The sequence below is a fragment of the Dromaius novaehollandiae genome, chromosome 32 (genome assembly GCF_036370855.1).
Source record: "Dromaius novaehollandiae isolate bDroNov1 chromosome 32, bDroNov1.hap1, whole genome shotgun sequence".
In the NCBI taxonomy this organism is placed as follows: domain Eukaryota; kingdom Metazoa; phylum Chordata; class Aves; order Casuariiformes; family Dromaiidae; genus Dromaius; species Dromaius novaehollandiae.
Window position 1 is genome coordinate 402,737 of NC_088131.1, and position 20,263 is coordinate 422,999.

The window sequence follows — 20,263 nt, forward strand, 5'->3', positions numbered from 1 at the left end:
AGTGACATCATCACCAGGCCCCTCCTCTGGGGTGCGTGAGGTCAGAGAGCTCAGTGACATCATCACCAGGCCCCTCCCAGCCACATACGACATCAACGAGTTCACTGATGTCATCACCCAGCCGTTCCCACCCCAGGTAGGAGGTCAGGGAGGCCGGTGACATCACAGCCGACCCCGTTCCCCGCCAACCACGAGGTCAGAGCACCGGTGACATCACAGCCGTCCCTGCCCCCGCCAGCGGTGACGCCGGAGCATGGGTGACATCACGGGTGACATGGCGGCTGTCCCTGCGGGCGGTGCCGCAGGAGCACGGGTGACATGAGGGTAACATGCGGGTGACATGCAAGTGACGGGGCGGCTGTTCTCCACGCGTGGTGACACCAGAGTGCGGGTGACGCGGGGGTGAGGCGGGGGTGACGCGGGGGCGGCCGCCTACCTTGGCGACGCCGGTGGCAGCAGCACCCATGTCCTCGCCGTCGACCAGGATGTGCATGGAGTCGTCGGCGCAGCGCTTCACCCCCACCCGGTTCCCCACCTGCGGGGACCCCCGCGTCACCGCGGCGACCCCACCCCCGGGACCCCCGCACCCCCCCACGGACCCCCACATCCCCCTGGGACCCCCACCCCACCCCATGGACCCCCAGATCACCCGTGGGGGCACCCAGACCCCCAGGGAGCACCCTGAACCCCCCCGGAGCTCCCAGAGCTCCCTGGGGACACCCCGACCCCTCTGCGGACACCCTGAACCCCCCCCAGGGACCCCCAAGACCCCCCAGGAAGCTCCCAGACCTCCCTGGGGACACCCTGACCTCCCCCCGGGACCCCTGAGACGCCCCAGGGACACCCTGAACCCCCCTGGGACCTCTGAGACCCCCCCCCCCAGGGACCCCCAAGGCCCCCCATGGACACCTTGAACCCCCCCAGGAATGCCCGAGACTCACCCAGGGACTCCTGAGACCCCCGGGGACACCCTGACCCCTTCAGGGACCCCCGAGACCCCCCCAGGGAGCACCCTGACCCCTTGGAGATCAGCCAGACGCCCCAGGGAGCCCCCCAACCCTCCTGGGGACACCCTGAACCCCCCCAGGGACCCCTGAGACCCTCTGGGGACACCCTGAACCCCCCCAGGGACCCCTGAGACCCTGCGGGGACCCCCTGCCCCCCCCGGGACCCCTGACCCAGCCAGGGAGCCCCCTGACCCCCCCGGGGACCCCCCACCCCCCCCGGGGACTCACGGCGAGGCGCTCGAGGGAGACGCCGTAGTTGTGGCGGGCGAGGGCCCCGTTGCGGCGCACCTCGGCGCCCGCCACCACCCAGGTGGGCCGGGCCGGCAGGTCGAGCAGGGAGGCGGGCAGGGCGGGGGGGCCGGGGGGGCCCTGCCCCGGCGGCAGCGCCGTCAGCCCCAGGCGCACCGAGCCCGCCCAGCGCTCGTCCAGCGCCTCGATGCGCACCTGGGCACCGGGGGGTTAACAGGGGGAGGGGCTTAGCCAGGGGGCGGGGCTTGGCCGGGGGCGGGGCTTGCCCGGGGGGCGGGGCTCCACCTGCCCCCCCCGCCCCAGGCGCACCGAGCCCGCCCAGCGCTCGTCCAGCGCCTCGATGCGCACCTGGGCACCGGGGGGTTAACAGGGGGTGGGGCTTAGCCAGGGGGCGGGGCTTGGCCGGGGGGCGGGGCATGGTCAGGGGGCGGGGCTCCACCTGCCCCCCCCGCCCCAGGCGCACCGAGCCCGCCCAGCGCTCGTCCAGCGCCTCGATGCGCACCTGGGCACCGGGGGGTTAACAGGGGGAGGGGCTTAGCCAGGGGGCGGGGCTTGGCCGGGGGTGGGGCTTGGCCGGGGGGCGGGGCATGGTCAGGGGGCGGGGCTCCACCTGCCCCCCCCGCCCCAGGCGCACCGAGCCCGCCCAGCGCTCGTCCAGCGCCTCGATGCGCACCTGGGCACCGGGGGGTTAACAGGGGGAGGGGCTTAGCCAGGGGGCGGGGCTTGGCCGGGGGGTGGGGCTTGGCCTGGGGGCGGGGCATGGACAGGGGGCGGGGCTCCACCTGCCCCCCCCGCCCCAGGCGCACCGAGCCCGCCCAGCGCTCGTCCAGCGCCTCGATGCGCACCTGGGCACCGGGGGGTTAACAGGGGGAGGGGCTTAGCCAGGGGGCGGGGCTTGGCCGGGGGCGGGGTTTGGCCAGGGGGCGGGGCTCCACCTGCCCCCTCCCACCCCAGGTGCCTGGTCATGATGAGCCTGCGCATTGAGAGCTGTCAGGGGGCGGGGCTTGGCCGGGGGCGGGGCTTGGCCAGGGGGCGGGGCTCCACCTGCCCCCTCCCACCCCAGGTGCCCGGTCATGATGAGCCTGCGCATTGAGAGCTGTCAGGGGGTGGGGCTTGGTGAGGGGGCGGGGCTTGCCCGGGGAGATGGGGTGTACTCAGGGGTGGGGCTTAGCCAGGGGGCGGGGCTCCACCTGGCTCCACCCTCCCGCCCCAGGCACCTGTTCAGGATATGCCCAGGCGCGGAGGGTTAAATCAGGGGGAGGGGCTAAACCAGGGGGTGGGGCTTAGGAAGGGCCAGGGGGAGGGGCTTGACCGGGGGGTGGGGCTTCATCCAGCCCCCTCCTACCATGGGGGGCACCCTATGACCTCGGCCTGGGGAAGCGGGGGTTAAATAAGGGGGTGGGGCCAAACCAGGGGGTGGGCGGGGCTGAGGGGGGTGGGCGGGGCTTCCAGAGCCCCCTCCCAGCACCTGGCAGCCCCAAGCCCCGCCTGCTGCTGAGGGGGCGGGGCTTGAGCCACCCCTTGTGCTGACACACCCAACAGGGGTGTGGCTTTGATTAGCCCCACCCATTGGGGGCGTGGTCACATGCTTGGGCCCACCCCCTTGGGGAAGCACACCCAGGCTGTCCTGCCTCTGCTGGGCTACAGCCCCCACTGGGGGTGGCCCCGCCCCCTGGGGGGTGTGTCCCTGCCGGCCCCGCCCCCCGGGGGCGTGTCCCCCGCCGGCCCCGCCCCCTCACCTCGAAGACCTCGTCGGGGCGCAGCTCGGTGCGGCTGAAGACGAGGCCGTGGCAGTAGCCGGCGACGCGGGCGGCCCGGCAGCCCTCGGCCTCCAGCGCCACGTTCTTGCCGCAGCTGGCGTGGAAGCGGTGCGCCACGCCGGGCACTGCGGGGGGACACCGGGGGGACACCGGGGGGGACAAGGGGGACACACCGGGGAGGGGCACCGTCACGACGCCGGGCTCACCGAGCCCCGGGTGCCCCCTCGGCCCCGATGCGCCCTGCTGTGGGGCGCCCCATCGCCCGGACCCCCCCGCCTTGCTGCACCCCGCTATGGGGCACCCACGTCCCCATTGCACCCACCTCTGGGGCACCCCATCGCCCAGACCCCCCCCATCGCACCCCACTCCAGGCCATCCCAGCACCCAGACCCCCCCCCTCCTCGCTGCACCCTGCTATGGGGCACCCACGTCCTCATTGCACCCACCTCTGGGGCACCCCATCACCCAGACCCCCCCCATCGCACCCCATTGCCCAAACCCACCCCCTCCCCACTGCACCCCACTCCAGGGCACCCCATCACCCAGACCCCCCTCCCACTGCACCCCACTCCAGGCCATCCCATCACCCAGACCCCCCCGCCTTGCTGCACCCCGCTATGGGGCACCCACGTCCCCATTGCACCCACCTCTGGGGCACCCCATCACCCAGACCCCCCCCATTGCACCCCACTCCAGGCCATCCCAGCACCCAGACCCCCCCCCTCCTCGCTGCACCCTGCTATGGGGCACCCACGTCCTCATTGCACCCACCTCTGGGGCACCCCATCACCCAGACCCCCCCCATTGCACCCCACTCCAGGCCATCCCATCACCCAGACCCCCCCTCCTCGCTGCACCCTGCTATGGGGCACCCACGTCCCCATTGCACCCAGCTCTAGGGCACCCCATCACCCAGACCCCCCCCATCGCACCCCATTGCCCAAACCCACCCCCTCCCCACTGCACCCCACTCCAGGGCACCCCATCACCCAGACCCCCCCCCTCCTCGCTGCACCCCGCTATGGGGCACCCACGTCCCCATTGCACCCACCTCTGGGGCACCCCATCGCCCAGGCCCCCCCCGCGCCCCCCCGGCCCCCCCGCACCGGGCGAGTGCAGCGCGCAGGACTTCTCGGTGCTGCTGCTGGCGGCCAGGCTGTTGTCGGCGGGGCCCGTGGCGCCGGTGATGGACACCTGCACGCACTGCCCGTACAGGTCCACCACGGCGTACACCTCTGCGGGGACACCGCGGGGGTGAGGACACCGCCACCGCGTCCCCCCCGCTGTCCCCATGTCCCCCCCCCGTGTCCCCGCCTTGCCTGGGGGGAGGCCGGAGCGGGTGACGCCACCATCGATGACGTAGCGCAGGTCGCCCTGCGCAGCATGCCGATGCGCCAGCCCGCGTCCCCCCCGGGGTCCCCCCCGGTGTCCCCGTGTCCCCCCCGTGTCCCCGTGTCCCCAGCCTTGCCTGGGGGGAGGCCGGAGCAGGCGACGCCCTGGTCGGCGCCGTCGATGAAGTAGCGCAGGTCGCCCTGCGCCGTGCGCAGCATGCCGATGCGCGAGCCGGTGCCCAGCGCGTCCAGGTCGCAGCCGTAGTTGTTGCGCATGGTGTTGCCGTCCTGCATGATGGCCGTGCCGCTGCGGGGACGGCGGGGCGCCGCGTCACACCGGGACGCCCCGCGGGACGGGGACACCGCGCGGGACGGGGACGCGAGACAGGGTCACGAGACAGGGACGCCGCACGGGACGGGGACGCAACGCAGGGATGCGACACGGGGATGCGAGATGGGGACACGGGACAGGGACACCATGCAAGACGGGGACACAAGATGGGGACATGGGATGGGGACACCGCACGGCACGAGGACGTAGGATGGGGACATGAGATGGGGATGCTGCACGGGATGGGGACTTGAAATGGGGACACAAGACAGGGACACGGGACGGGGACGCCACGCAAGACAGGGATGCGAGATGGGGACGCCAGACAAGACAGGGACATGGGATGGGGACGCAAGACGGGGACACCACGCAAGACGGGGATGCGAGATGGGGACGCTGCAGGAGATGGGGACACGGTGGGAGATGGGGACGCGATGGCAGATGGGGACACCCCCCCCCGCCAAGGGCAGACACGTCCCCAGGGGGACAGACAGGGTGTCACAGGAATGGGCAGGACCCCTTGGGGACAGACAGGGTCCCTGGGGGTTGGATCTGGCCCCTTGAGGACAGACAGGGTCCCTCGGGGACAGACGGGACCCTTTGGGGTCGGATGCGGCCCCTCGGGGACAGACGGGGTCCCTTGGGGACAGACAGGACCCCTCGGGGTCGGATCCTGCCCCTTGGGGACAGAGCGGGTTCCTTGGGGACAGACACGACCCCTTAGGGACAGATGTGGCCCCCTTGGGGACAGACATGGCCCCTCAGGGACCCCCACAGCGACCTTGGGGACCCCACAGAGCCCCTCAGGGGCCCATGGCCACCCCGGGGACCGGACGGGGCCCCTTGGGGACGCGCAGGGACCTCGGGGACCAGATGTGGCCTCGCAGAGGACCTCGGGGACAGTCGCAGCCCCTGGGGGACAGTTGCAGCCCCTTGGGGGGACCTTGGGGACAGTCGCAGCCCCCCGCTCACCTCAGCATCCAGGTGTCATAGTCGATGTCCGTCATGGTGTTGGGGAACTCCAGGTCTTCGGGGCGGATGGCGGTGACACCTGCGGGGACAGCGGCGCTGGCGGGGGACGCGGGGGCCAGCGCCCCCCCCCGAGGGGCAGCGGTGACATGGGGCCCCCCCGCTGTCCCCACGCGTCCCCTGTCCCCCGCTCACCGGCCTCGATGGAGCCCGACCAGCGATCCACCATCTTCTGGATGACGATCTCGAAGAGCTCCCCGTCCCGCAGCGCCCTGGGGGACGCGGGGGGGTCGGGGCGGGCCGGGGCACCCCGGGGTGCCGGGGGGGGCCCATGGGGCAACACTGGGGCCCTGGGGGGGCAGAGAGCCCCGGGGGGGACAGGGGGGTCCTGGGGGGCGCAGAGGGGACCTCATGGTGTGGGAGACCCGTAGGGTGACACGGGCCCTGGGGTGGCTGGGTGGCCCCTGGGGGGGGCACAGAGGGGTCCTGGGGGGCGTGGGGGGGTCCCCCAAGGTGTAGGAGACCCATAGGGTGATACAGGGTCCCCAGGGGGGGACACAGGGGGGTCCCGGGGGGCACAGGGGGGTCCCCCAAAGTGGGGGGGACCCATGGGGGACACGGGGAGCAGGGGTGGGCGCAGGGCCTGTGGGCGGCTTGAGTGGGGGGGGGGCCAGGCAGGATTTGGGGTGAATCGAGGGGGTTTGGGGCAGGTTTGGGGGCTTGGGGGGGTTTTGCGGACCCCGGGGGGGGCCAGGGGGGCCCTGACCGGTTGGAGATGACGATGGCGGCATTGACCTCGGGGCGGCAGTTGTGGCGCAGGGCGGGGGGGACCCGGGGCGGGTTCGGGGCAGGTTTGGGGACCCCGGGGGGGTTTGGGGACCCCGGGGGGGACCCGGGGGGGGGCCGGGGGGGCCCTGACCGGTTGGAGATGACGATGGCGTCGTTGACCTCGGAGCGGCAGTTGTGGCGCAGGGCGGGGGGGACCCGGGGCGGGTTCGGGGCGGGTTCGGGGACCCCGGGGGGGTTTGGGGACCCCGGGGGGGGCCCTGACCGGTTGGAGATGACGATGGCGTCGTTGACCTCGGGGCGGCAGTTGTGGCGCAGGGCGGGGGGGACCCGGGGCGGGTTCGGGGCGGGTTTGGGGACCCCGGGGGGGTTTGGGGACCCCGGGGGGGACCCGGGGGGGCCCTGACCGGTTGGAGATGACGATGGCGTCGTTGAACTCGGAGCGGCAGTTGTGGCGCAGGGCGGGGGGGACCCGGGGCGGGTTCGGGGCGGGTTTCGGGGGGGTGCCGGACCCGGGGCGGTTTTGGGGGACCCGGGGGGGACCCGGGGGGGCCCTGACCGGTTGGAGATGACGATGGCGTCGTTGAACTCGGAGCGGCAGTTGTGGCGCAGGGCGGTGCGGCCGCCGTTGGTGATGACGGCGTTGGTGCCGTGCAGCTGGTGGAAGCGCAGGTCGCTGAGGGCCCCCCCCGGGGCCGGGCTCCCCGGCGTCCCCGGCGTCGCCCCCTCCGAGCCCTCGGCCCCCAGCGCCGCCAGCTCTGCCGGACGGACACACGGATGCACGGACACGTCAGGGCCCCGCAGCCGCCCCGCGCCCCCAAATCCAGCCCCCGTGACCCCGAGGGTCCCCAAAAGCTGCCCCCCCATGTCCCCAGGACCCCCAAGATCCCCAAACCTGCCTCCTGATGGCCCCAGGACCCCCAGGTCCCCCCCAAACCTGCCTCCCCATGTCCCCAGGACCCCCAAGATCCCCAAACCTGCACCCCGGTGTCCCCAGGACCCCCAGGTCCCCCCCAAACCTGCCTCCCGGTGGCCCCAGGACCCCCAAGATCCCCAAACCTGCCTCCCGGTGGCCCCAGGACCCCCAAGATCCCCAAACCTGTCCCCTGATGGCCCCAGGACCCCCATGTCCCCCCCAAACCTGCCTCCCGGTGGCTCCAGGACCCCCAAGACCCCCAAACCTGCACCCCGGTGTCCCCAGGACCCCCAGGCCCACTCCAAACCTGCACCTCAGTGTCCCCAGGACCCCCAAGATCCCCAAACCTGCACCCTGATGGCCCCAGGACCCCCAGGTCCCCCCCAAACCTGCACCTCGGTGTCCCCAGGACCCCCAAGATTCCCAAACCTGTCCCCTGATGGCCCCAGGACCCCCAGGTCCCCCCTAAACCTGCCTCCCGGTGGCCCCAGGACCCCCAAGATCCCCAAACCTGTCCCCTGATGGCCCCAGGACCCCCATGTCCCCCCCAAACCTGCCTCCCGGTGGCCCCAGGACCCCCAAGACCCCCAAACCTGCACCCTGGTCCCCAAAACCTGCCTCCTGATGGCCCCAGGACCCCCAGGTCCCCCCCAAACCTGCAGCCTGGTGGCCCCAGGACCCCCAGGTCCCCCAAACCTGCTCCTTGGTGTCCCCAAGATGCCCGTGTCCCCCCAAACCTGCACCTTGGCGTCCCCACGACCCCCAAAATCCCCCAAACCTGCTCCTTGGTGTCCCCAAGATGCCTGTGTCCCCCCAAACCTGCACCTTGGCGTCCCCACGACCCCCAAACCTGCAGCCTGTTGGCCCCAGGACCCCCATGTCCCCCCAAACCTGCTCCCCGGTGTCCCAAAGACACCTGTGTCTCCCCAAACCTGCACCCTCATGTCCCCAAGACCCCCATAATCCCCCCGAACCTGCTCCCTGGTGTCCCCAAGACACCTGTGTCCCCCCAAACCTGCACCTTGGCGTCCCCACGACCCCCAAAATCCCCCAAACCTGCTCCTTGGTGTCCCCAAGATGCCCGTGTCCCCCCAAACCTGCACCTTGGCATCCCCACGACCCCCAAACCTGCAGCCTGTTGGCCCCAGGACCCCCATGTCCCCCCAAACCTGCTCCCCAGTGTCCCAAAGACACCTGTGTCTCCCCAAACCTGCCCCCCCATGTCCCCAGGACCCCCAAGACCCCCAAACCTGTCCCCTGATGGCCCCAGGACCCCCAGGCCCACTCCAAACCTGCACCTCGGTGTCCCCAGGACCCCCAAGATCCCCAAACCTGTCCCTGATGGCCCCAGGACCCCCATATCCCCCCCAAACCTGCACCTCGGTGTCCCCAGGACCCCCAAGATTCCCAAACCTGTCCCCTGATGGCCCCAGGACCCCCATGTCCCCCCTAAACCTGCCTCCCGGTGGCCCCAGGACCCCCAAGATCCCCAAACCTGCACCCCGGTGTCCCCAGGACCCCCAGGCCCCCTCCAAACCTGCACCTCGGTGTCCCCAGGACCCCCAAGATCCCCAAACCTGTCCCCTGATGGCCCCAGGACTCCCAGGTCCCCCCCAAACCTGCAGCCTGGTGGCCCCAGGACCCCCAGGTCCCCCAAACCTGCTCCTTGGTGTCCCCAAGATGCCCGTGTCCCCCCAAACCTGCACCTTGGCGTCCCCACGACCCCCAAACCTGCAGCCTGTTGGCCCCAGGACCCCCATGTCCCCCCAAACCTGCTCCCCGGTGTCCCAAAGACACCTGTGTCCCCCCAAACCTACACCCTGGTGTCCCCAAGACCCCCAAACCCCCACCCTGGTGGCCCCGCGCCCCCTCACCGCCGTCGTCGACGATGGTGGCCTGGGCGGCCTGGCCGTAGAGGTCGACGACGGCGTAGACGTTGGGCGGCACGTTCCAGGCCGCGGGGCCCTGCGCCACCCCGTTGACGAAGAAGTGCAGGGTGCCGTCGTCCTTGCGCACCACCCCCACCGTGTCACCCGCCTGCGGGCACAGCCGGCGCGTCGCCGTCACCGCGAGACACCCCCCCACCTCGCCCCGGCCCCCGCGGGGGGGGCCCAGGCGTCCGGGCGCCCACCTTGAGGCGGTCGAGGTTGTGGCCGTACTCGTCGAGGACCGTGGTGCCGTTGTGCATCACCCCGTTGCCCGTCATCATCCAGGTCCCTGCGGGGACGGGGACAGGGACGGGGTGGCAGTGTGCCCCACGGAGGGGACAACGTGGGGCCCGTCCCCCCCCCAAGGGGGGCCACCACGGGGGATCCCCAAAAGCCGCTGGGGACAACTGGGGACAATTCCAGCGGCTTAGGGGAGATGCTGTTGGGTGGCTTGGGGACACCCTGGGGACACCCAAGAAGGCCTGGGGACCCCTCGGGGACCCACGGGGAGGGTTTGGGACCCACACGGGTGTTGGGAGCCCCATGGGGTGCTCTGGGGACACCCCTGGGTGCCCCGGGGACCCCATGGGGAGCACGAGGGACCCCTCAGGGATGGTGGGGACCCCTTGGAGCACGTCAGGGACGTCCCTGAGGATCACAGGGACCCTATAGGGAGCCCTGGGGACGCCCCCAGGCACCCTGGGGACCCCCCGGGGATGGCAGGAACCCCCTGAGGAGCTCCAGGGACATCCCCAAGACGGGAGGGACCCTCGGAGGGGGCCCGGGGACGCCCCGGAAATGGCAGGGACCCCACGAGGAGCCTCGGGGACAACCTCACGGAGCCCAAGGGACCCTGTGGGAATGCCAGAGACGCCAGGAGGGGCCCCGGGGACCCCCCCGGGGACAACAGGGACCCCACGGAGAGCCCTGGGGACACCCCAGGGAGGCCTGGGGACACCGAGGATCCCAGGAGGGGCCCAAGGGAGCCCTTGGGGAGGGCAAAGATCCCCTGAGGAGCCCCAGGGACAACCCTGGGGATGGCAGGGACCCCAGAAGAGACCCCAGGGATCCCCCAGGGACGATGGGGACCCCAGAAAGGACCTCAGGGATGACAGGGACCCCAGAAGGGACCCCAGGAACCCCCTGGGGATGACGGGGACCCCAGAAGAGACCCTGGGGACCCCCTGCGGACGATGGGGACCCCAGAAAGGACCCCAGAAGAGACCCAGGGACCCCCTGGGGATGGCAGGGACCCCAGAAGGGACCCCAGGGACCCCCCGGGGATGAGGGGGACCCCAGAAGGGACCTCGGGGATGACAGGGACCCCAGAAGGGACCATGTGGCCCCCCCAGGGATGACGGGGACCCCAGAAAGGACCCTGGGGACCCCTTGGGGATGGCAGGGACCCCAGAAGGGACCCCGGGGACCCCCTGGGGATGGCAGGGACCCCCCTGGAGATGACAGGGCCCCCCCGGCCCACCTGAGCGGAGGTTGGTCATGGTGGAGGGCAGCTGGAGGTAGGCGGGGTTGTGGGTGGTGACGCCGATCTCGATGGAGCCGGCCCACTTGTCCACCATCTTGTCGATGCGCACCTGGAAGAGCTCGTTGTCCCGCAGCGCCCGGCTGCTGAGCACCACGCCGTGGTTGAAGTCGTCCGTGGCGCTGGGGGCGCGGGGACAGCCGGTCGGCGGGGGACGGGGACACGGGGGCAGCGGGGACGTGGCAGGGGACGAGGACGCAGGGGGACATCAACCCAGGGTGAGCAGGGACATGGCGAGGACAGGACACAGCATGAGCAGGGACACGGGGTCAAGGAGGACACGTGCGATGGGGACATGGGGTCAGGAAGGACACAGAAGGGACAAAGACACGGGGCAGGATGGTGATTTGGGGTCAGCAGGGGCATGGGGACACGAGGGGTACAAGCATACGGATGGATGGTGACAAGGATGAGCAGGGAGACGGTGGGGACAAGACACAGCATGAACAGGCACATGGAATCAAGGACACACGGGATGGGGACATGAAGTCAGGGAGGACATGTGGAATGGGGACACGGGGTCAGCAGAAACACAGAGGGGACAAGGACACAGGAGGGTGGCGATTTGGGGTCACCAGGGACATGGGGACATGAACGGTTCAAGGACATGGGTGGATGGTGACAAGGATGACCAGGGACATGGGGAACAGGAACACAACACCAAGGACACGGGAACAAAGACACATGGGGACAGTGACAGGGGTGAGCAGGGACACGGGGTTAGCGGGGACATGGAGGCACGGAATGGCCATAGGGCTGTCCCCAGGATGTCCCATGCCACCATGTGTCCCTGATGATGGCCACAGGATTGTCCCCACATCCCATCTGCCCTGCGTGTCCCTGCATCCACAGGATTGTCCCCATGTCCCCAGCGGCTCTGTCTGCCCAGCATGTCCCTAACTGTGGCCACAGGGCCATCCCCATGTCCCTGTCCCACCTCCACGTCCCTGATGGCAGCTGCAAGACCCTCGCCATGTCTATCGGAGACACACAGATGGGATGCTGACATGAGAAGGGCCCTGTGGTGACAGGAACACGGGGACAGTCCTGTGGTGACCATGACAAACATGAGGACAGTCCCCGTGTCCCTGTCACCCTCAGCGTGCCCCTTACTGCGGCCACAGGGCCATCGCCATGTCCCCATCCCACCCATGCATCTCTGATGGTGACCCCAGGACAGTCCCCGTGTCCCTGTCCCCCTCAGCGTGTCCCTGACTGCGGCCACAGAGCCGTCCCCATGTCCCCACGGCCGTCCCCGTGTCCCCACACCTCCCTCCTCGTCCCCGCGGCGTGGCTCACTGGGGCCGCAGGGCCGTGCGCCCCTCGTTGACGATGGCGGCCTTCTGCCCGCAGTTGGGGTGGAAGAGGAGGCGGTCGGGGTCGGGCTCGGGGACGCCGGGGGGCTCGGGGACACGCCGGCCGCCCTCGGGGGACAGCGCCCGCAGAATGGCGTTGTTGCGGCGCAGCCGGTCGCTGTGGTTGTGGTTGTGCACGATGGTCACCTTCACCGCCATGCCGTACAGGTCCACCACGCCGTACACCACCAGCGGCGTCAGCGTCGTGGCCACCCCTGGGGACGGGGACGTCACCGAGGGCCACGTGGGGGGCTCTCGCGTCCCCTCCCCGCCCCAGGGTGTTGGCACAGGGGACATCCCACTATGGGGACGTCACCGAGGGCCACATCAGGGTCTCCCATGTCTCCTGCCTGGCCCAAGGTGCCGGCACGGGGGACATCCCGCTATGGGGACGTCACCGAGGGCCACCTCGGGGGCTTCCGTGTCCCCTGCCTGGCCCAAGGTGGTGGCACGGAGAACATCCCGCTACGGGGACATCACCAAGGCCCACGTTGGGGTCCTCCGAGTCCCCCAGGGTGCTGGCACAGGGGACATCCCGCTATGGGGAGGTCACCGAGGGCCACATCAGGGTCTCCTGTGTCCCCTGCCTGCCCCAAGGTGGTGGCACGGGGGACATCCCGCTACGGGGACATCACCGAGGGCCGTGTCGGGGTCCCCCGCGCAGGGGACGCCCCAGGGACGGGGACGTCCCCGTCACCAGCAGCGCCCTCACCTTGGTCGATGCCGTTGATGTAGAAGTGCAGCGCGTTGTTGGGTTTCCTCGTCAGCCCGATGTGGTCGCCTTCCTGGGGGGGGGGGACACGGGTGACCAGGGACACCCAAAACCCCCCCACTGGGGGTCCCAGGGGGTCCGAGAGCACCCCAACACCCACATGGGTGCCCTGAAGAACTGGGGGGTCCTGCGAGCTCCAAGACACCCCCAAAACCTCGTAGAAGCTCCTGGGGGGGGGATTTGAGGGACGCTGGGGGGGTCCAAGGCTTCCTGTATCTACAGGGAACCCCCCACCCATCTATGGGGATCTTAAAGGCATCGGGGAGCCCAAAGGGGAGGATTTGAGGGTCCCAAGAGCCTGTAGCACCCCTAAGAGATCAGGGGGACTATGAAGGGCCCCCCCACTCCAAAAAAAGGGGGGCCGGGGGGGGCAGGGGTCACCTGCAGCTCGTCAAGGCTGAACTCGCAGTACTCGCGCCGGGTGCCCTTGCCGTTGGTGAGGATCCCGCAGCCGCTCATCATGATGGTGCCTGGAAACGGCAGCGAGGGGGGGGGTCACGAAAGGGACCCAGGCGTCCGGGAAGCCCCTGCCCCCCCCCAGGGCTGGGGGGGGCACCCAGGCCCCCCCGGGGACCCCCAGGACCCCCTGTCCCAAAGCTGAGGGGAGCGCGCAGCAAGCCCCAACCCAACCACGGGTGTTGTGCCCCCACCCCGGGGTGGTGACGGGGGGGGCGTACGGCTCTACCCGCCCCCCCCCGCCGGGGCCCAGGCGTCCGGGGCGCACCGGAGCGCAGGTTGGTCATGGTGGCGGGGTACTCGAGGCTGTTGGGGTTGTGCGCCGTCACCCCGATCTCGATGGAGCCCGACCACTTGTCCACCAGCTTGTCGATGCGGATCTGGGGGGCGGCAGGTTGGGGGGGTGCTGATGGGGCCCCCCCAACGACCCCCCAGTGACCCCCAAGGTCCTCTTGATCCCCCCCAAAAAAACAAGTTTTGTTGACCCTCCAACTTCCTCCACAGGCCCCAGGTTGCCCTTTTGCCCCCCCCCCCAATCCGCTCCAATCCCCCCGACCTCCCCAGGACCCCTAGATGCCCCCCCGGCCCCATAGGTTGCCCCCCCAGAACCCCAGATGCCCCCCAAGACTCCATAACGCTCCTCAGGACCCCCCCAGGACCCCCCCGATACCCCCCCAGTGCTCCCCAGGACCCTCGGGCCCCATAGATGCTCCTCAGACCCCCCATTAATGCTCTTCAGGCCCCCCCAGGACCCTCATGATGCCCCCCAGACCCCCATGAGGCTCCCCAGGACCTCCCAGGACCCCCCTGATGGCCCCCAGGACCCCTGGACCCCCCCTAGATGCCTCCTGGGACCCCCACAAGGCTCTCTAGGACCCCCCAGGCCCCTGAGCCACCCCCCAGGACCCCCCAGGCCTCTAAGCTGCCTCCCGAGACCCCCCCCAGCTGCCCCCCAGGACCCCATAGTGCTTCTGAGGCACCCCCAAGCCCCCAAACTGCCCCCCAGGGCCCTCTAAATGCCCCCCAGGGCCCTCTAGATCCCCCAAACTGCCCCCCAGGACCCCATAGTGCTTCTGAGGCACCCCCAAGCCCCCAAACTGCCCCCCAGGGCCCTCTAGGTCCCCCCAGCTGCCCCCCAAGCCCCTCTAAATGCCCCCCAGGCCCCTTTGGGTCCCCCCAGCTGCCCCCCAGGACCCCCCTAGTGCTTCCGAGCCACCCCCAAACCCCCTAGCTGCCCCCCAGGCCCCCCCAGCCGCCCCCCCCCGGGCCGGGGGGGGCACCTCGAACATCTCGCCGTCGCGCAGGGGCCGGTTGGTGAGGACGACGCCGTTGTTGAACTCGTCGAGCGGCCGCCGGCGCTCGGCCGTCTTGTGCCCGTTGCTGAGCTTGATGAGGGCGCCGCACTTCTCGTGGAAGAGCAGCGCCTCGTTGGAGGTGGGCGCCGCCGGCCCCGCCCACGCCGCCCCTGTGGGCGGGGCTGGTCAGGGCCCCGCCCCTCCTGCTGAGGCCCCGCCCCCCCCGAACATCTCCCCCCCCCGCCCCCCCCAAACCCCCACCAGCAGGAGATGCTGGGCTTGGAGGCGACGACCAGGATAGGCCCCGCCCCCTAGGAGGCCCCACCCACCAGACAAGCCCCGCCCCCTAGGAGGCCCCACCCACCAGGACAGGTCCCACCCCCTGCAAGAGGCCCCACCCACCAGGACAAGCCCCACCCCCTAGGAGGCCCCACCCACCAGGACAAGCCCCGCCCCCTGCAAGAGGGCCCACCCACCAGGACAGGTCCCACCCCCTGCAAGAGGCCCCACCCACCAGGACAAGCCCCACCCCCTAGGAGGCCCCACCCACCAGGACAAGCCCCGCCCCCTGCAAGAGGGCCCACCCACCAGGACAAGCCCCACCCCCTGCAAGAGGCCCCACCCACCAGGACAAACCCCACCCCCTGCAATAGGCTCCACCCACCAGGACAAGCCCCGCCCCCTGCAATAGGCCCCACCCACCAGGACAAGCCCCGCCCCCTGGAAGAGGCCCCACCCCCCAGGACAAGCCCCGCCCACTGGAAGAGGCCCCACCCCCCAGAAGTCCCTTCCCTGGAATAGGCCCCACCCACCAGGACAGGTCCCACCCCCTGGAAGCAGAACCCCACCCCCAGAAGAAGCTCCACCCCCTAAAGGCAGGGCTGGACATGGCTCCACCCCCTGCACCAGGCCCCACCCCCTAGGGACAAGCTCCACCCCCCACCAGCAGGCAAGGCCAGGCAGGGCTCCGCCCACCAGCACAAACCCCACCCCCTAGACCAGGCCCCACCCCCAACCCCTGCGGGCAGGGGTCAGGGCCCCGCCCCCTTGCCCAGGCCCCGCCCCCTGTCCCAGGCCCCGCCCCCTTGCCCAGGCCCCGCCCCCCTGGGGGGCACTCACCCCCCTCGGGGTCCAGGCTGTCGGGGAACTTGTCGGGCCGGGGCTGGGCCCGGGGGGGGGCCGGGGCGGGGGGCAGCGCTGGGGGGGGCACTGTCACCCGGTGCTCCCAGTGACCCCCCAGGGCTCCCAGTAGCCCCCCCAGCCCTGCACCACTACCCCCAGCACCCCCCGAATCCTTTCCTGATGCCCCCCATATCCTACCAGTGCCCCCAGCACCCGTCAAATGCCTTCCCAGTATCCCAACCCCCCTCCCAGTGCCCCCAAACGCCCTCCCAGTGCCCCCAATCTCCTTCCCAGTGCCGCCCAAACCCCCTCCCAGTGTCCCCACCACCCCCCAAATGCCCTCCCAGTACATACAACCCCCTTCCCAGTGCTCCCAGTGCCCCCAAGCCCCCTCCCAGTACCCCCAGCACCCCACAAATGCCCTCCCAGTACCCCCAGCACCCTTCCCAATGCTCCCAACCCCCCTCCCAGTGCCCCCAGTCCCCCCCAGCAAATCCCAGTGCCCCCTAAAGGCCCTCCCAGTGCTGCTAATCCCCCTGCCAGTACGTCCCAACACCCCTAAATGCCCTCCCACTGCCCCCAGTCCCCCCCAGCACGTCCCAGCGCCCCCTAAACACCCTCCCACTGCCCCCAGTCCCCCCCAGCACGTCCCAGCGCCCCCTAAACCCCCTCCCACTGCCCCCAGTCCCCCCCAGCATGTCCCAGCGCCCCCTAAACACCCTCCCACTGCCCCCAGTCCCCCCCAGCACGTCCCAGCGCCCCCTAAACACCCTCCCACTGCCCCCAGTCCCCCCCAGCACGTCCCAGCGCCCCCTAAACACCCTCCCACTGCCCCCAGTCCCCCCCAGCACGTCCCAGCGCCCCCTAAACACCCTCCCAGCGCTGCTAACCCCCCTCCCAGCGCCACCAGCCCCCCCCCAGCACGCCCCAGCGCCCGCCGTTACCTTGGAGGGGGGGCGCGGCGGGCGGGAGCGGGGGCGCGGGCGGCGGGGGGGGCGGCGCGGGCGCCTCGGGGGGCACCACGGTGACCTGGGTGCACTTGCCGTAGAGGTCGACGACGGCCCAGACGCGGGGGGGGAGCCCGGCGGCGGCCACCCCCCAGTCGCGCCCGTTGACCCAGAGGCGCAGCTCGCCGCCGGCGGTGGCCTGCACGCCCACGCGGTCGCCCTCGGCCAGGGCGTCGAGGTCGGGCCCGAAGTCCTCGCGCAGCGAGCGCCCGTCGCGCAGCACCGAGCAGCCCGACACCACCCAGGAGCCGCCGCGCAGCCCCGTGGCGCTGCTGGGGAAGTCGAGCTCCGCCGGGTCCAGCGCCGTCACCCCCACCTCGATGGAGCCGCTCCACGAGTTCACCTGCAACGGCACGGGGGGGGTTAAACGGGGGCGGGGGTCTGCATCGCCCCAATGCCAAGGGGTCCCATCGCCCCGATGCCGGGGGGCCTGGAGGTCTTGGACACCCGGACACTGGGGCCTGTATCGCCCCGATGACGGGGGTCCCGTCACCGCCACCTCGATGGAGCCGCTCCACGAGTTCACCTGCGGCAACGGGACAAGGGGGGGGGTTAAACAGGGGTGGGAGGGGTTAAATGTGGGTGGGGGGCCCGGACACCGAGGTCCATGTCACCCCAATGATTGGGGTCCTTGTGGCATGGGACACCCAGGCGCTGGGGCCTGTATCGCCCCGATGACGGGGGTCCCCTCACCCCCACCTCGATGGAGCCGCTCCACGAGTTCATCTGCGGCAACGGGACAAGGGGGGGGTTAAACGGGGGTGGGGGGCGCCCGGACGCCAGGGCCCACATTGCCCCGATCCTGGGGGTCCCCATGGCATGGGGGGCACGGACACTGGGGCCCGTGTCACCCCGATGATTGGGGTCCCTGTGGCATGGGGCACCCGGACGCCGGGGCCTGTATCGCCCCGATGACGGGGGTCCCTGTGGCATGGGGGGCCCAGATGCCAGGGCACGTGTCACCCTGATTCTGGGGGTCCCATCGCCCTGATCCCAGGGGTCCCTGCGGCATGGGGGGCCTGGACGCCTGGGCCCATGTCGCCCTGATCCCAACGGTCCCTGCGGCATAGGGTGCCCGGACACTGGGGCCCGTGTCGCCCCCATTCCAGGGGTCCCATCGCCCCGATGCCGGGGGGCCTGGAGGTCTTGGACACCCGGACACCGGGGCCTGTATCGCCCCGATGACGGGGGTCCCGTCACCCCCACCTCGATGGTGCCGCTCCACGAGTTCACCTGCAGCAGGGGGACGGGGGGGGGGGTGAATGGGAGCAGGGGGCACCCAGATGCCAGGGCCCGTGTCGCCCCCGTGACAGGGATCCCTGTGGCACGGGGAGCCCGAACGCCAGGGCCCATATTGCGCCAGTTCTGGGGGTCCTTGAGGCATGGGGGGCCCGGACGCCAGGGCCCATGTCGCCCCGATCCCGGGGGTCCCCACGGCATGGGGGGCCCGGACGCCAGGGCCTGTATCGCCCCGATCCCGGGGGTCCCCACGGCATGGGGGGCCCGGACGCCAGGGCCCATATTGCCCCGATCCCGGGGGTCCCTGTGGCACAGCGGGCCCAGACACTGGGGGCCCATATCACCCCGATCCTGGGGGTCCCTGTGGCACGGGGAGCCCAGACGCCAGGGCCCATGTCGCCCCGATCCCAGGGGTCCCATCACCCCGATGCCGGGGGCCCAGAGGTCTTGGACACCCAGATGCCAGGGCCTGCGTCACCCCGATCCTGGAGGTCCCTGCGGCACGGGGGGCCCAGACGCTGAGGCCCGTATTGTCCCAATCCCGGGGGTCCCATCGCCCTGATCCCAGGGGTCCCTGTGGCACGGGGGCCCGGATGCCGGGGCCCGTGTTGCCCCGATCCTGGGGATCCCATCGCCCCCATGCCGGGGGGCCTGGAGATGTTGGATGCCCGGACGCCGGTGCCCGTGTTGTCCTGATGACGGGGGTCCCTGTGGCACAAGGCACCGGACGCCGGGGCCCGTATCGCCCAGTGTCTCCCAGTTACCTCCACCGCCCCCCCCACCACCCCAGTTGCTCCATAAGCTCCTTTCCCATCCCAAAACCCCCTCCCCCAGCCCAGTTACCTCCAGTTACCCCTCACAGCCCCCCTCCCCCAGCCCGGCTCCCCGCCGGTACCTTCCGGTCGATGCGGACGGTGAAGACGCGGCCGGGCCGCAGCGGGTCGCGGCTCAGCACCAGCCCGTGGTTGAACTCCTGGCCCGGCTGGGCCCGCGCGGCGCTCCGGCCGCCCTGCGACAGCGACACCAGCTTCCCGGTGCGCGGGTGCAGCTCGCCGGGGCCGCCGGCGCCCCCCCCCGCCCCGCCGGCGCCCGGCGCCGCCATCCCGCTGCGCCGCCGCCGCCGCCGCGCTTCACGGCACCGGCGGCAACGGGGCCCGGCGGGCGACGCGGCCGTCGAGCGCGGCTTTCGCGACGCTTTGCGGCGGGAGGCAACGGCGGCGCCGCGCTCGGCGGCGCCGCGGCTGACCTCCTGCCGCCGGGCGCGGAAGCTCCGCGGCGTTTCGCGACCCGCCTCCGGATAGGAGCGCCCTCGCTTTACGACAGCGTGGCAGCTAGCTCGGTAGCGCGGGCTTTGGATTTACGACGCTGTCGCGCCGCCGCCACCCTCCTTGACGGCGGAGTGGCGCGCAAGGGCCGCCGGGCCCCGCAATGGTTGCCATGGGCACGGGGCCGGGCCTGGCAACTACCGAAAACAATAGGCTAATTAACGGGCGCTAATTAGCGCGGGGCGACGGCGGGGGGTGGCAGGCCCCGCGCCGGCGGGCGGCTAATGAGTGCCGAGAGCCCCCCCGAGCGCGCTCATTAGCTGCTAGCACTAATTAAGAGTTAATTAACAGGTAATTAATGATTAGCAGTTAATTAATAGGTAATTAATAACTAATTAAAGGTCCGTTAAGCAGCGATTAGGAGCAGAGGCGAGCCCAAGCGCTAGGCGGGGCCTCGCGGGTGACGCTGCTCCCGGGGCCCCTCATTAGCGCAGCCGCTAATTACGCTAATGAGGCCCCGCCCCCCCCGCCGGGCCGCGGCCGCCAGGTGGCGCCAGCTGCCGCGCCCGGACGCCTGGGTCCCCCGGGGTCCGTGTCCCTCCCCTCCCCGGGGCTCGGGGTCCCTGTCCCGGTCCCCGACCCGGTGTCCCAGACCAGGTGTCCCCATCCCGGTCCCTGTCCCCTGCCTTGTCCTGGTGTCGCCGTCCAGGTCCTTGTCCCCATCCCGCTGTCCCTGTCCCCTGCCTGGTCCCGGTGTCCCGGTCCCGGTGTCCCCATGCCAGTCCCTGTCCCCATCCGTGTCCCATCCCTGTCCTCATCCCCATCCCCGTCCCGGTGTCCCCATCCCAGTCCCTGTTCCCGTCCTCATCCCCATCTGGGTGTCTCTGTCCCCATCCCAGTCCCTGTCTCCGTCCCCCTCCCGATCCCGGTGTCCC

At 71.2% G+C, this 20,263-nt stretch overlaps 1 protein-coding gene across 1 annotated transcript in view; it reads right to left on the minus strand.

Moving 5' to 3' along the window:
- NEURL4 (neuralized E3 ubiquitin protein ligase 4) overlaps positions 1-19,846 on the minus strand; it is a 30,122-nt gene extending 10,276 nt beyond the window's left edge. The window contains exons 1-19 of the mRNA XM_064501155.1: positions 18,959-19,846; positions 16,762-17,167; positions 15,815-15,892; positions 14,681-14,865; positions 13,669-13,780; positions 13,326-13,414; positions 12,885-12,957; positions 12,117-12,387; positions 10,758-10,939; positions 9,481-9,566; positions 9,224-9,386; positions 6,993-7,191; positions 5,843-5,919; positions 5,651-5,729; positions 4,485-4,654; positions 4,123-4,251; positions 2,996-3,141; positions 1,236-1,451; positions 437-535 (exon numbers count right to left, since the gene is read on the minus strand). Coding sequence (XP_064357225.1) covers positions 437-535; positions 1,236-1,451; positions 2,996-3,141; positions 4,123-4,251; positions 4,485-4,654; positions 5,651-5,729; positions 5,843-5,919; positions 6,993-7,191; positions 9,224-9,386; positions 9,481-9,566; positions 10,758-10,939; positions 12,117-12,387; positions 12,885-12,957; positions 13,326-13,414; positions 13,669-13,780; positions 14,681-14,865; positions 15,815-15,892; positions 16,762-17,167; positions 18,959-19,165 — 2,967 coding nt within the window. The 5' untranslated portion in view covers positions 19,166-19,846. The remainder of the gene's footprint in view (positions 1-436; positions 536-1,235; positions 1,452-2,995; positions 3,142-4,122; positions 4,252-4,484; positions 4,655-5,650; positions 5,730-5,842; positions 5,920-6,992; positions 7,192-9,223; positions 9,387-9,480; positions 9,567-10,757; positions 10,940-12,116; positions 12,388-12,884; positions 12,958-13,325; positions 13,415-13,668; positions 13,781-14,680; positions 14,866-15,814; positions 15,893-16,761; positions 17,168-18,958) is intronic.
- Positions 19,847-20,263: the final 417 nt, after the last annotated feature.